We start from the raw sequence: 15,639 nt of genomic DNA, 5'->3' as shown, positions 1-15,639 counted from the left end.
CTCCGTCCACATACACCTTTGGGGGACAGAGGGACAGCGTCATGGGGGCCTGGGGTTACACTGCTGCTTCCCGTGCAGGGAGCCCTCCGTTCCATCCCCCAGGAAGGCACAAGGCTGCTGCAGCCCCAGATCCCTTGCAGGCGGGCAGAACTCGGCACTGCCCTGCCCAGGTCCAGGATCGGCCAAGGCGCCTGCCTCACGCCCAGCCCTGCCCAGAGCCGAGGCTGGACGGGCACAAAGGCGGAGGCCCTCAGCGGTCAGTGCAGACGAGACTGGCCAGGCCCCAGCTGGACGCACTGCTGCGGCTCCCGGTCCGCAGGAGAGCGAGTCCCACCACCTCCCAGGTCGGCCTGCGACTCAGCTCCTCACAGACTAGAGGTGAGCTGTGCACCTGGGCCTCGGGCTCCCTGACTGCACATCAGCGAGTCACCCCTGCCATGGCGCTCTCGCCCCACCCGTGCGGGCCCCTCCACTTCGTTCACAGACAGCCCTCCCTGCCGTTCCTGCTGCCTGAGGCTCCGGGGAGCAGCCCGGCCCCGGGCCCACCTCCACCGGCAGGCCCCACGGCCGGGAAGAAGCCAGGCTCCCCGGGCCTCCCCAGGGCCTCCGCTCCCCGCGGGCAGCACCCAATGCCCGGGCCTGCGGTCAATGGGAGCGGAGGCTGGCGCCGAGGGCCGAGCCCAGAAGGCGGACAAGATTCCCTTTCAGCCTGGGAGGGCGGCGCCCGCCGCACAGTGTCCCTACTATCCAGGGACCGCACGTCCGCATCCTGCAAGAATGGCCCGGATTGTTTATTATGCAGATTCGCTTACTATAAATTAACACAACCACTGTTCATTCCCTCGATGTCAATGAGCTTAAAGAATGGTTCCCATTGGCAGAAAGCATGCATGTCGGGAAAGAATGGATTGCGATGAATCATGGGAGCAATTCTTATGGAATCAATGACTCATTATCCTGATAATAACCGAGGCACAGAATTGCCAGCCTGCGGGGCACCACGCAGGTGATAACGGAGTCCGGTGTGAGCAAGCCTGGGGAGCAGTGGCCAGCCTGCCCACAAGGTGTCAGGGGAATGGAGATGACAGTTTACAGAGCGACCCGGGGCCTGCGCCTCTGTCCCCGCGAGCCCCTGCCCGCCCAGCGAGCCTGCACGACGCCCCTGCCGGGTGTCGGGGAGAAGAGACGCCAGCTTCCACTCAGCAAGGCCCTCGAGGAATCAGGGCGACGCCCTTCCTTCCCACGAGGCAGGAGTGTGTCTGCCCGGCTGTGCCCCGAGATGCTCCCCCCCACAGAGAGCACCCCCAGAGAGGCCACCTGTGGTTTTCTCAAAGGGGACCAGAGTCTGTGGAGGGGCAGTCACGGTGACCCAGGCTCGGCCGGGCTGGCCCCAGCTCCCCTCGCGGCTGGTCCTCCGTTCACAGGGCTTGTATGTTTGTAAAATCCTCTCTGCGTGGATACAACTCTCAAACCTTAACCTGTACGACCCTAAGCGTGCAGCGCAGTGAGTCTCCCCACCACTCAGGTCAGGGCGCGGGACGTTTCCAGGTGCCAGGAACTCCCGGGGCCCCTCGAGGGCTCAGGTGCCTTCAGATGACCGTGGTGCGGCTGAAAGGAACCCCAGCACGTCCTTCTGTGCCAGGCGAGTCTGAGCGCTGGGTCCAGTCCGTCTGTTCTCACTGCCGCACCGCCACTCCCCAGGCTGTGGGTGACGGACGCCGTCTAGTCTCAGCTCTGATTCCGAAGGGGGCCTCGAACCTTCTCGCTTATGACTAAACGCGCTCACTCTCGTGGGTGATGCAGGGGGTGGGGGTGGCACTGGTGGCGTCACGGGGGTACCCGCGCGATCTGCTGAACGCCATCTCCCCAGGCTGCACCAGCCGGCCCTCCCCTGGCACCCGCGCCTGCTCCCTCGGTGTGGGGACACCACAGTGACGTGGGCTCAGAGGACCACGGATCTCGGGTTGGGAGCCTCGCCGGACATACGGAGCCTGGGGAGGGTGTGCAGCCTCCCGGCTCCCACCTCAGGGGGAGAAGGAACCACCGCCTCGGATGGCTGCCGGGGGGCAGGCCACCCCCTTCGCCCGCCAAATAGCACAGGGTCCCCCAGGGAACAGGGTAGGTGGCTTAGGAGAGGCGCCAGCAGCGGCTGCACCTCCACTTCCCAGGGTGTGGCCCCAAAGAGCACGTGGGCAGCTGCCGCTGCAGGGCACACAGGACCGAGGGCACCTGGGCCGGAGCGCGCCACCGGGGGCCATGAGGACCCTTCCTCACCGAGGTCCCGATAGCGTCCTCAGAGGCGTCAGAGAAGAGCATTGTGCAGAGCCGAGGCCAGGCAGGGCCGCCCCTCGGAGCACAAAGGGCCATCCTTCTCGGACACTGGCCTCTGTCACCACGGCCGCACAGTGCCCGGCCCCACCCCAGCTGGCACGCAAAGGGGCTACTTCATGCTTTGTTTCCTTTTTGTTTTTCCTTCTTTTAAAGAGAAGTGGTGGGAGGCCCTACTGGGCTACGTCTGTGCTCCCGCCGCTGCCTCGGCTTCTCCGGCTGAGCCCAGAGCTCCCGCCCCGCTGATCTTCGTTCATTCGCTCACTCGCTGTCACCCCCGGGTCACCCCCAGCAACCTGGGTGTCCTGCACGCTCTACCTGCTGGGTTCAGCGGTTTGCAGTGTGCGGATTCCTGTTCACCGGGACTTACCGGCCGGCCGGTCGGTGGGTGCTCACCACACTAGCGTTATGTCATGGAAACAAGCGCAGGCCCTGAAGAGAAGGGAAGGCAGAACCGTAGTCCAGACCGTGCAGAGAGGGCTTCTGAAGAGGTGACTTCGAGCCCAGCATGAGGGGCCCCCTGAAGAGACCAGGGGGAAGAGCTCTGAGGCGGGGGAACAGGACGAGCCAAGGCCCTGAGGCAGGACTGAACTCGGAGGGCACTGGGTACAGCAAGACCACACAGGGAGATGTTCGTCTCAGGACCAGAAGGTTCCAGCACGGCTGAGGCCAGGTTCACATCTGGGAGGCTCCCCCTGCTGCAGCTGGAGCCCAGGTCAGGGCGGCGGGAGGGGAGCAGGGAGGAGCGAGGGGCGTCCCAGAAACACAGCCTTCGACCACGTTACTCAACAGGTGGTGTGCGGACCAGGTGCACAGCACCACCTGGGAACCTGCGGAAACCCAGGTGCACGCCCCCCTCCCCGCCCAACCCCCGACAACGACCGACTGGATCAGACCCCCAGGGGTGCAGCCCAGAGGCCAGGACCTCAGCAGGTGATGCTGACGCCTGCCCACGATGGATCAGCTCTGATTCGACTTTGGACGGAGGTGGAGACGGTGACTGATTGGGTCGAAAGCACAAGAATCTGCTTAGTGAGACCCCAGAAGCAGCATCACAGGTAGCACTGCGTTCCCGTCAAGGGAGACCTGAGATGGGGACCTCGGCCCCGCCAAAGCAGACGAGCAGCTGGGAACGCCAGGGGGGCCGCCTCCCCGCCTGCCCCCAAACCCGGGACACTTCGGTCCAACACTTGCTCCACAGAAAACAGAAATTCAATTGAAATAACTGTTGGGTGAGCGGAGACAGAATCACTCACTGAGTTATCCACTACACTGGGTGGGGGGGTCCTGCGGCCTCAGCCCCCCTGCCCCCCGCAGCCACTTCCCACGCAACCCGGAGCCGCCCGGGCAAGGAAGCGAGTAGGGCGTGCCAGCCGCTGTTGTTTTTGGTTTCACAGATGGTGAGAAAAAGCTAATGGCCCAGCTCCCAGGCTCCGGCCACAAAGAGATGGGGCGTCCAAGCAGGTGAGCCTGTGCAGGTGAGTCCAGGTATGCCGGCGGCGCTTCTCAGGTAAACCCGGTTCCGAGCCTCAACCCTCTTCAGCCCAAAACACCTGGGGAAAGTCGACTGTCTGGTTTAGCCTGAGAGGCAACTCCTCCCAGAGACTCCCTCCCAGCTCCCCGTCTGTGGGGCCCGGGTCACGTGGACCAGCCCCACGGGGTCAGCAGCCACTCCTCAGGGGTGGCCAGCCGCCAGCCAGGTTCCCTCCTCGGAACCCGCCGCACCTGGGCCTCCTCCCGCCCTCCCCTCACAGACATCACGCTCTCCGAGGTCCCACAAGGCAGGGTCCCATCAGGATCCCACTTCCGGGGTGACCACGCGCCCCGTCAAGGGCCCGCTGTGGGGTGTGCACGAGGACCGGTCCCCTCCCCGAGCTGTCATCACATTACCACCACCACACAGGGGGCGGGTCACCTGTCCGTGATTCCAGAGCAGGCTCTGGCCACAGTAGGGCCGCCAGGACCTCTGCAGGGAACCAAGAGGGGTGCTGGGCCCCCAGACACACCCTGTGGGTGAGATGCTGCAGGAAAGCTTCACAGCCAGCTCGGGGCCACGGCCACCCAGCGCCCAGGAGTGGCCGGTCAGCAGAGAGCGCCTGAGAGGACGCCCAGGTCCCTGCACAGCCCGTCGTCCACAGCAGCACGGCTCAGGGTGGCAGCCACAAAGGCGGGCACGACAGGTAAACGGATAAACGAGACGTGGCCATCCATGCAGTGGAATGTGGCTCAGCCTTAAAAAGGGAGGAAACTGACACTTGCTACAACATGGATGAACCCTGAGGACATGACGGTCAGTGAGATGAGCCAGGCCAGGAGGACAGACCCTGTGCGCTTCCACTTCTGAGGTCCCTGGAGGCGTCAGGGTCGCAGAGACGGCAAGAGAGGGTGGGGGCCCGGGGCTGGGGGTTAGTGTTCAATGGGGACAGAGTCTCAGTTTGGGAAGATGAGGAAGTTCTGGAGATGACGGTGGTGACGCTGCAACAGCGTGATGTGCTTAATGCCCCCGAACCAGACACTGAAAATGGTTAGGACGGCAACTGTTACGTTACGTGTACTTTACCAAGTAAAAAAAAAACACAGACCACCGGGCAAGCAGACTGGCGGGCCGTGACCCACGGAGCCGGACAGCCTGGGTGCCCCTCCCACCTCTGGAGACGTCTCCTCACAGACGTCTCGTGAAACAGGGGGAGCCCTGGGCGGGGGGTGCTGGGGCCTGGGGTGGGGTAGACCCCCCCCCAAGGAGGCCCTGAAGCACCAGAGGCCTGGAAGCATCAGGGAGGAAGCGTGCTCCTGAGCCTGTAAGGTCAGCCGAGGAGTGTCCTTCCAGTGGAAATGCTACGTTCCACGAATAAAACAAATTGGGAGATATTTTTATACTTAGGAAAACGGATTATAGCTCTCAGCGACACACACACCGCAGCCAGCACTCTCCGCGTCTCTCTGGAAAACCGTAATTTAAACCAAGCTGGTGTTTTTGGCATCCGGTCACCTGGCCGTCGCCCCCCCCCCCCAGGGCGCCGTTGGTCAGAGGGCAGAAGGGGGGCTCTGGATGACCACCCCCAAACCATGCCTGTTTAAAGGCCAGGATGGGGCCTTCGAGGGGAGCCCACGTGCTGGGGGCTTCAGGGCAACAATGTGACGGACACAGTCTCCACTCCCGCTGCCCTCACAGGATGGGCCTCACTCAAGCCTTAAAAGCCACCCTCGGAACCCTCACAAGCGGCCAGTCCCTGGTCAGGGTCACTCCCCTGCTCCCCAGAAAGGAGCAAACAGAACACGGCTCCAGGCCTGGGAGACGCTGCAGCTTCGCGCCCAGAGCGGCGCTAACAGTCATCAGAATGCGTGCTGGCAGCCAGCAGCCCACTTTCTCACCCCGGGCTCCTGATTGAGCATCTTCTGATTCCTTTAAACGTGGCCTCACCCACAAGGCCCAGGCCCTGCATGTTTATCGTGCGCTCACGCCCACATCACAGGAGCTCCCTCTGCAGGCTCCCTCGCCCCGCCCGGCCCTCCCACGCCCACCAGCAGCTGGAAACTCTGATGAGACTGACGGAGGGGCGGCCCCCAAGTCACCGCCTTGTCCCATCCAGGCTGACTGTCCCGAATTGGAGAGTCAGCCAGAAAGTGGCATCCACCCACAGTGCCCAGGCATCCGGGCTCAGGCATCTCACAGCTGCCTTCGTACCTGAGCCGCTGCGGGGAGGGCTGGACCTGCCTGTAACCCCAGTTACAGCAAGTGACCCCACTTCCCTGTCACACGGTCGCCTCCCCATGTCCCCCGCCTGGAGAGACCTGGCTTGGTGACTGACACCCCTGGGGGCCGGGAGGGGTCCTGCCCAGACAAGTGGGCCAAGCCAGCCCCTCCCCTCACTCACAGATGGAGGTGCGGGCCAGCAGGTGAGAGCACCTGGCACTCTACAGTTTGCTGGGACAGGGGTCCTGAGTCCGGATGGGGCGAGTGGACAATGACACCCAGGGCTGAGCGGTTGGGGCCAAGGGGCCTGTCTCGGGGGACAGCCCCCGCCCCACCCCCCCGGGCCCACTACCCATCAGGTAGGGTTCCCGCCAGTGCTCAGCCCTGTGGCCGGTTCCAGCATCTCCGCTCGGGCAGTGGTGGGTCCAGTGGGCGCCCGCCTCTCACACCCTCCTGTGTGCTCACACCTCCAGAGGGGAGGTGGCCGCCAGCACCTGGGGCCATTCCTCCTTGCAAGGGAGAGGGCATCTTCACTGTGCACGGGGTCTGCCGAGGAGGGTGGTGGCAGGTGGATTAATGGGGACAGAGGGCAGGGCAGACGTACTGGGGGCACCCACAGGGCCTCCACCCGCCCCCGCGTGTGGAGTAACACAGAGATGCTGCCACTCCAGGCAGGAGGGCCCAGGACCAGGGAGCAGCCAGGTAACCTCAAGGCTTGGGCCTCGCATCTGCGTGGAGCACACCAGCCAGGGAGGCGCATCTCACGGGACCCCGACGGTGGGCCCTCGAGGCTCCTCGAAAGACAAGGACAGGGCTCTGGGCCCAAGGTCAGCCGCCCCTGCATCTGCTCGCTGGGGAGAACCCAGCCTCCGACGTGCCAACCCCAGGGTCATTTCAACTCTCACTTAGCCACATGCTCTGGTGACATGAGTCGGCACTTTGGCAACATCTTCGGGATTGAACTAGAGGAGTCGTGTGACTCCAAGGAAAGCAGAAGACGGAGGACATTCCGGGGGCTGGAAAGCAGGACCCAATCTTTGTGGGACCCTGTGCACGAGCGAGAGCCCCGATCTCGGTCGTCAGCCCAGTGGCTCTGCCTGGGTGGGGTCTCAAAGGATGCATAGAAGTTTGCAAGTCAGAGCAGGAATAAGAACAGAGGGAAAGGACGGGTAGAGGCTCAGAGGCAAGATGCACACTGGGAATGTCCTTCCAGGGTGTCTCCCCGACGACTATGAACCCCAAGGGCAGGGGCCGCGTCCCCAAAGGCGTATCCTCAGGGCTTTGTAAGTGTCCAGCACACGAGTGCTCAATTGACATTTGAGCAAGAAAACAAGAAAGGGGGGACTTCCCTGGTGGCGCAGATGGTTGAGAATCCGCCTGCCAACGCAGGGCACACGGGTTCAAGCCCTGGTCCGGGAAGATCCCACATGCCGCGGAGCAACTAAGCCCGTGCGCCACAACTACTGAGCCTGCGCTCTAGAGCCCGCGAGCCACAACTACTGAGCCTGCACTCTAGAGCCCGCAAGCCATAACTACTGAGCCCACGTGCCACAACTACTGAAGCCCGTGCTCCGCAACAAGAGAAGCCACCGCAATGAGAAACCCGCGCACCACAACGAAGAGCAGCCCCTGCTCGCCACAACTAGAGCAATGAAGACGCAACGCAGCCAAAACTAAATAAATTTATTAAAAAAGGAAAGAAAACAAGAAAGGGACGGAGGACGGGGGACAGGATGGAGAGTGGTGACAGCAGAGGGACCGAGGTGCAGAAGAAGCCCACACAGGGGTCAGGGCCCGAGGAAGGACCCGGACCTGAGCCTGGAGCCAGCCGACCCCTCAGCCCCTCTGAAGGGGGCAGCTCTGGAGACACCGGGACGCGGCAGCCTCGTCGGTCTCCTCTGCTTCCTGGGCTGGTGTTGTTTTAACCCAACGCGAAGCCCACAGGAGGTGGCTCTGCTGGCAGCCTGAGCCCGGGTTGGAGCCGCAGCCCGCGCTCACCCTCCATCTGCCACCCGCTCTGCAGCCGTGGCCGCCCCAGGCCCGCGGCTCCTGCCTCAGTTTCCGCCTGTGGTGTGAGACAGAACAGCCCTCGACCCCAGAGGCCTGGTCCAGGCCCCCCCGCTCAGGACGGACAGAAACTCCGACTCCGTGTGCCACTCGCCCCGAGGTCCTCGTGGTGAGTCACTTCCTGTGCCACCAGCTCCGGAAGCCGAGGGCCGCCCACCGGTTCCCAGAACACGCGACCACATGGACGCAGACGTACTGCTGGCGGAACAAGTGATCAAATGCCCCCCCAGCCCCTCCACAATGGCCTGGCAGTTCCAGAAGCCGAGCCCTGAGAACTGGGCTGGGTCAGTGCACCAGGGCGGCACTGCCAGACAGCAGCGGGAACCCCACCTCATGGGGGCTCGGACTGTGGGGGTGGCGTGTGGAGACCGCCAGTGGCCCATCCCTGCCCCGTCCCCAGCACTGGCATCCTGGGCCCGGAGCTGGCTCGGGGGCTCCTTGGATGTGCCCCGATAGTGCCGGGACTGTGGAGTCCAGAACCCCAGGACAGGCTCAGTCCCGAGCCCGGGGCGTGGGCGCCAGTCTGCCGCGGGGGCCGGCCTTGACCAGACGCTCCTGGGAACAGGTGCACAAGCTGGACCGAATCAGGGCCACAGAGGAAACCTTGGGGGTAGATGCACTGCTAACGCCCAGCGGAGAGGATGACACTCATGGAGGCCGAAGGAGGAGGGGGAGGGGTGGGGCAGAGGGCAGCACAGGCCCAGCCCCGCATTTGGAGAAGCCCACGCGGGGGCCCCAGGCAAGGACACCGCCATCCAAGCAGGGTGGGCTCAGCCTGAGGGGGCAGGCGACCAAAGGAGGTGCACCTCCCTCCAGGTCGGAGCCTGGGTCCCTCACTCCTGAAGGCAGGAAGTAGGGGGAGGAAGCTGAACGAAATCAGGGAGCATCACATCCCTGGGACGGACGGAGCCTGGTTCCATCGTAAAGCCAGAGCCACAGGGCCTGTAGACGTTTAAAAAGCGTCAGCACCCAGCACGGCTGAGTGAGCCTGCTGGGCCGTGGGCTCCTGGCTGGGGCAGGGCTGGTCAATCGGGGCCCCGGGACCGCGGTCGGCTTGTGCAGGAAGCAGACGGCAACCGCGCTTCTTATTTCACTCTGTGCTCAGATATGCTTACAGTATCTTTTAAGTGAACTCTATCACTTCTGGATTGAAAAACCGGAAACACATCACTCAGAAAGACGTCTTCTAGCCCTGAGCTTGTGCGCAGAGACAGGAGTTATTTTCCAAAAACAGTTCAAGATACTTACGTCCACTTCCCCTTGGTCGATTACGTAGAAGTTATCCCCTTCGTCCCCTACAAGAAAAGGGAAACAGGACACGTGACGCAAGAATGCGAAGTTTTGTTTTTCTTGTAATAAACCACCTTTCGGCATTGCTTCATAGACCTCTGCTAGGCAGTACCAGGTCTCATCAATTTTAAAAAATCTTTAAATAAAAGCTGTATGTATGGGAGGTGCAGAACACGATGGCCTATTTCACACACGTAGGGAAACGGTTACTGCAGTCAGGCCAACAGGCACGTCCTCTCCTGACACCACCATCTGAAATCCACTCCCAGCATGTTGCCAGGACTCAGCACAGCTCCACCATGTTTTTAATAACAAGGAGGTTATCGAAACATATTAACACGTGTTAACTTGCTAAGTGGACTGTTCTGAAGTGTCATTAGTGGCTTTTCTCAAGACAATGAGAGTTTTGTATAATGTACATTTTTTTTTAATGAATTTACTTATTTATTTGTTTTTAGTTTTGGCTGCGTTGGGTCCTCGTTGCTGTGTATGGGCTTTCTCTAGTTGAGGCAAGCAGGGGCTACTCTTCGTTTTGGTGCACGGGCTTCTCATTGTCATGGCTTCACTTGTTGCAGAGCATGGGCTCTAGGGCGCAGGCTCAGTAGTTGTGGCTCTTGGGCTCTAGAGCGCAGGCTCAGTAGTCGTGGCACACAGGCTTAGTTGCTCCGCGGCATGTGGGATCTTCCCGGACCAGGGCTCAAACCCGTGTCCGCTGTATCGGCAGGCGGATTCTTAACCACTGCGCCACCAGGGAAGCCCTAAATACACTTTTTAAGTGAATAACCCATTCTTCCCAGAGGGCTCTGGCCCCGGGGAGGAGCAGAAGGGGGCGTACCTTGCTGTATGACGGTCTCCCCAGCGATGTGCATGACGGGGAACATGGCATCGAATATGTCGCTGGAAAAGAAAGCACAGCATGGGGGTGCTGCAGGGGCACCAGGAGACCTGCCCCTCACGGGGCTTCCCACGGCTCCTGCCCAGGGGAGACGACGACCCCTGGGACCCGCTGTCCCTTGGTCATGACCTCCTGATCTGCACGTATCGGGGTTTCACAAAAATTGGCTCACACTCAACAGACTCCACTTACAAAACGTAAAACAGATCGTGACTGTTTCCACGGGGACACGGCAACCAGTCCTGACCTGTTTTCTGCTTCTTCCCAGGTGAACACTTTGCATCTGAGGGTGCTGAGACACCAGATGCAGAAATGGGAAGAAACCAGGCTCTGTAACTGCTCCCTCGAGGGGCACAGAGGCCGACGAGGCTGGCTCGGGCTGTGCCCGCCAGGCAGCCCGGCCGTTCCATCGCCCGAGTTTCGTGTGAGACAGACCCACAGGCAGGCTGGGAGGCGTGGGCTGCGGGCCAGGAGGGGACGCCCATCACCCAGGGCACGTGTGCATGTTGGTCCAGGACGCTTTATATCCTCGGGATGGCAACCGGATGCAGAGTCAGAGGTCAGGGTCTGGACCCAAAGTGCAATGACCACGCTCAGGGATGTGGCCCACCCCCAGGCACACGTTTCCCCAAAAGAGAAGCATGAAGCTGGGCCCCTCAGGCAGGAAATGCACCCTGGCAGTCAGGACGCCTGCCTGCTGCCCGCCTGCCTGTTTAAAAGGGGGATTTTTGGAAACCGGTCAGTGCAGGCGCCTCAGAGGAGCCCCAGGTGCCAGGCCCCGGGGAGGCAAAGGCAGGACCAGAGATCCACACAGCCCTGTGCTCGCCCGCTCCCAGGGCCCAGAAGACAGGAGTAAGTCTTAAGGCAGGTCCTTCCCCTCTATTTAAACATCTCTTTCTCCCTCTGGAGGAGGAGGAGGGCAGCACCCCAGGGGTCTGGCAGGTGACCGGAGGCTGCAGGGAGGAGCGGGGAGAGGGTGCAGGTGCACGTCAGGTCAGAGCTCGGCTCTCAGGCCTGGTCCACGTGGACGCCGTCCTTCCGTGCATGGCTAAGTCACGCTTCCACCTCCAGGCACGCCTGAGCCCCACCTGAGCCCTGCCTGCTGCCCCGATCCCTTGGTCTCCTGATCAGGAGGGAAAACGAGCCGCTGTCTGTCCTGAGATGCGTGGCCTGGGCCCAAGGCCTCTGTTTGAGCAGCACCCTCCCTCGTCTTGCTACAAGGGCCGGGGTCCTCAGACAGGCAGCCCTTCTGCTGCCTTGGCCTCCCGAAGACGGGGGTCCACTCCCAAGCCTAGAACTTTCCCCTTCACACCAGGGTGTGGCCTCCGATCGTCCACGTGGAACTGACGTTTTCAAATTCACATTCAAGGTGAGGTCTGACCCTTGAGGTCAAAACACCACAGACGAAGGGAAATGCAAATCAAAATCACGATGAGATAACACCTCACACCTGTCAGAATGGCCATCAGCAAAAAGAACACAAATAACAAATGTTGGGAAGGATGTGGAGAAAAGGGAATCCTCCTGCACTGTTGGTGGGAATGTAAACTGGTGCAGCCACTGTGGAGGACAGTATGGAAGTTCCTGAAACAAACTAAAAACAGAGTTGTCATATGATCCAGAAATTCGACTCCTGAGTATATACCTGAAAAAAATGAAAACACTAATTCGAAAAGATACGTGCATCCCAATGTTCACAGCAGCACTGTTTACAACAGCCAAGACACGGAAGCAACCTAAGTGCCCATCAACAGACGAATGGATAAAGAAGATGTGGCACATATATACGATGGAATATTACTCAGCCATAAAAAGAATGAAAAATGCCATTTGCAGCAACATGGATGTAGTTGGAGGATATTCTGCTAAGCGAAGTAAGTCAGACAGACAAACACTATATGATCTCACTTATATATGAAATCTTAAAAATACAACAAACGAGTGAATATAACAAAAAAGCAGCCGACTCACAGATGTAGAGAACAAACCAGTGGTCACCAGTGGGGGGGGGAGGGGCAAGACAGGGTGGGGGAGTAAGACGTACAAACTACTGTGTATAAAATAAATAAGCTACAGGGCTGTATTGAACTATACAGGGAATACAGCCAGCGTTTCGTAGTAACTATAAATGGAATATAACAATTAAAAATTATGAATCACTGTGTCATACACCTGAAACATGTAATTTTGTTCATCAACAATACCTCAGTAAAAAAAAGAAAAACCCACTGATGAATCCCAACTTGATATATTTCTGAAAAAATCATGCAGACAGAGCTGTTCCGTTCTGGGCTTGCTATTTTCAGCCCAGAAGTAGTTTAAATGTTCATCACAGCTAATTCCAACAACACAGACATTTTGGGTTTTGTTTATTTTAAATCCAAACCCCACTGCCCAAGCGCCATTTTAAAATACGGCTAATAAAAAGAAACGAAATTGAGCTATTTGCAGTGAGGTGGATGGACCTAGTCTGCCATACAGATACCGTATGCTAACCCACGTATGTGGAATCTAAAAAAAAAAAGGTTCTAATGAACCTAGGGACAGGACAGGACAGGAATAAAGATGCAGACGTAGAGAATGGACTTGAGGACACGGGGAGGGGGAAGGGTGAGCTGGGACAAAATGAGAGAGTGGCACTGACATATGTACACTACCAAATGTAAAATAGATAGCTAGTGGGAAGCAGCCGCATAGCATAGGGAGATCAGCTCGGTGCTCTGTGACCACCTAGAGGGGTGGGACAGGGAAGGTGGGAGGGAGACACAAGAGGGAGGAGATGTGGGGATGTATGTATACGTATAGCTGATTCACTCTGTGATACAGCAGAAACTAACACACCATTGTAAAGCAATTATACTCCAATAAAGATGTTAAAAAAATAAAATAAAATAAAGCTAATTCTTGACTTGCAAGTAAATGTTTAGAACACATCTTGCTGGTAAGTTACTTATTTTGACCTTGGAAACAAGACCTTCGAAGCTACAGTCAAGCCAGCAGCCAAGGCCACCGAAGCCTTCACTTCACGCTGACCTTAGCTAAGCAGCAAAGTGCCTCTGAAAACAATTCTAAGGCAAGAAGGGAAGCCACCAGCCGGGGTGGGGGGGGGGCAGTGTGCCTCCCTCGACCCTGAGATGCATCCGAGCCCTGAGGGTGGGCGCTGGGCGTGCCTGGTTCCCAGCTCCTGGTGGCATCCACCCCCCGGGAGGGCCACGTGGCCCCCAACACCTTCCGGGGTGTGATCAGTTCTGGGTGTCACCTGCTGTCCCCACCCTAGCAGAAGCCAGACCCTGGCCCTGAGGCCTCGGGGGTGTGAACACATTGCCATGGAAACCGGGCCTTCTCCCACAGGCCGTCTCTTCAGAATGAGGGTGAAGAATGTTCTCTGATGGTCGGAGAACACCCACTCCTGGGGTGAAATACCAGCCAACTCCTTCCGGCTTCCGTGGTCTGACCTCAAACCTGCTCTAAGGGCGGGTGGCCTCCCAGATTAGACTGCGTGGGGCTGGGGGCCAGGGGACGGTGTGGGATGGGCAGCCTCGTGTGGCCCCAAAGCCCACAGCCTAGCAGACTGGCCTCGCGGTGGCTCAGACCAGCCCAGGCTGTGCCGATGTCCCACCGCACTCACCAGCCATACCCCTCTCCCCTGCAGGAGGCAGGTGCCCCAGGCGTCCCAGGGTCTTGGGGTAAAGGCCCTGGAAGCTTGCCCATGGGGGCGTGTCTTACAAAATGCCACTGTGCCCCCAAGCGACCAAGAAGATCGCCGGGGAAGGACTCACTCGCCAAAGTGCTGCGAAGCCCTGGCGGCCCACCCTCCACGCTGAGCCTCAGATACCGACTCTGCAGCTCACAGGGCCGCCGCAGACCCTTCCAGCACATGGCACGGGCAGGCCTGTCCACGGTCACTTGGCAGGGCCGCACGGACGTAGACCCCAGTTCTGGGACCAGCCCGGCGCTCAGCCGGCCAGAGAGCACCAGCCTCCTTCTGGACGACGGGGCTGGTGGGAGAGACCGGGCGGCCCGCTGTGCTCCGGGTTCTAGGGAAGCAGAGCCCTTCCCACTCTCCCCGTCCTCCTCCTGGGACACCCCACCTCCGCCCCCCTCTCTAACAGTGGGCACATGTCGGGGGGACAGACCTGGACCTCTCCCTCATCCCCCATCAGCCTCCGGCGCGGCCACCCGCTCAGCAGCAGACCCCAATGTTCCCGACGGAACCACAGACTGCATCTGGCCACGCCAGCATTTAGCGGGACCTACTAGCATCGTAAACCTCAGATGCAGATTTGTGCCCCTGAGTTCATGACACTGGTGATCTGCTCTTGTTGACAATTTCTCCCCCTTCTACCCACTTCCCCCGTCCCCCTCGCAATGGTGCTTGTTCTGAAATTTGAGGGATTTCCTTTTCATTGTATGCTTTCTCTCACAACATAGAATCTTGAGCTATATGCATGTACTTTAAATTTACCCCCAAACGGCATCGTGCTACAGATCCCACCCTGTTTCTTCCCTTTTTTCAGGAGCACATCTCGGCTTTACTCAGACTGCCTTCTCGCTGTGCCCTCATGTGGCAAAGAGCGAGCACGCGAGGCTCTCTGATGTCTTCTTATAAGGGCACTAATCCCACCATTGGGGGCCCAACCTCCTGACCTCACCTAAACCCAATCACCTCCCAAAGGCCTGCCTCCAAATGCCATCACACTGGGGCTTAGGGCTTCAGTAAGTAAATCTGGGGGACATGGTTCAGTCCACAGCAATTACCTTCTGCCAAATAGTATTTGGATTCATATTTAGGCCTTTTGTCCGTGAGGAAGGGGATCTGGTTTGTTCTTCCCCAGACGGTTAGCCAGTTTTCCCAACAACACCCATAATGGCTCCATCCTGGTATCACACTCACAGCACACACTGTGTGTGTCTGTTATGGGCTGATTTGTGTGTCCCTCCAAATTCATATGAAATTCATACGATATGCTGAGCAGCTTTCTCTTGTGTTTTATTTTCTGGAGCAACTCGTAAAAGGATTTGTTGACGTCTGACAGAATTCACCCCTAAAACCTTTGGGACCTGGGTCTCTTTGGAAGGGAAGGTCTTCGGTCACCACTGAATTTTCTTTAGTGCTTTACTGATTCTTCACGGGCCAATTTTGGCCCCATTTTCAAAGTTAGCCCCAACATTTAAAAATTGAGAGAGTAATAAATATCCAAATTTTTGGCTTTTCTTTGGGAAAAAAAAGGAAGATCTGGCAACGTGGGGCCTTTGCTCTCATGAAGCAAGAACTCAGCCCCCTTCCCACCCCGGTGGGAGCACATGCTCTGTCTGCCACAATCCCTGCATCACCTGACCCCTGACCCCCAGCCTCCGTTTACAG

The 15,639-nt window shown here is 59.0% G+C and overlaps 2 protein-coding genes across 7 annotated transcripts in view; one reads left to right on the top strand and one right to left on the bottom strand.

The window, feature by feature from the left end:
• Positions 1-15,639, top strand: part of SUN1 (Sad1 and UNC84 domain containing 1) — a 283,061-nt gene that overhangs the window by 110,164 nt on the left and 157,258 nt on the right. The window lies entirely within an intron of this gene.
• Positions 1-15,639, bottom strand: part of PRKAR1B (protein kinase cAMP-dependent type I regulatory subunit beta) — an 81,362-nt gene that overhangs the window by 24,831 nt on the left and 40,892 nt on the right. For all 6 annotated transcript variants that reach the window (XM_049698747.1, XM_004268992.4, XM_033426785.2 and 3 more), the window contains exons 5-6: positions 10,215-10,276; positions 9,338-9,384 (exon numbers count right to left, since the gene is read on the bottom strand). In XM_049698747.1, coding sequence (XP_049554704.1) covers positions 9,338-9,384; positions 10,215-10,276 — 109 coding nt within the window. The remainder of the gene's footprint in view (positions 1-9,337; positions 9,385-10,214; positions 10,277-15,639) is intronic.

Source organism: Orcinus orca, chromosome 16 (genome assembly GCF_937001465.1).
Source record: "Orcinus orca chromosome 16, mOrcOrc1.1, whole genome shotgun sequence".
Taxonomy (NCBI): Eukaryota; Metazoa; Chordata; class Mammalia; order Artiodactyla; family Delphinidae; genus Orcinus; species Orcinus orca.
Note: the sequence above shows the minus strand (reverse complement) of the source record. Positions and strands in the feature narration are given on the sequence as shown.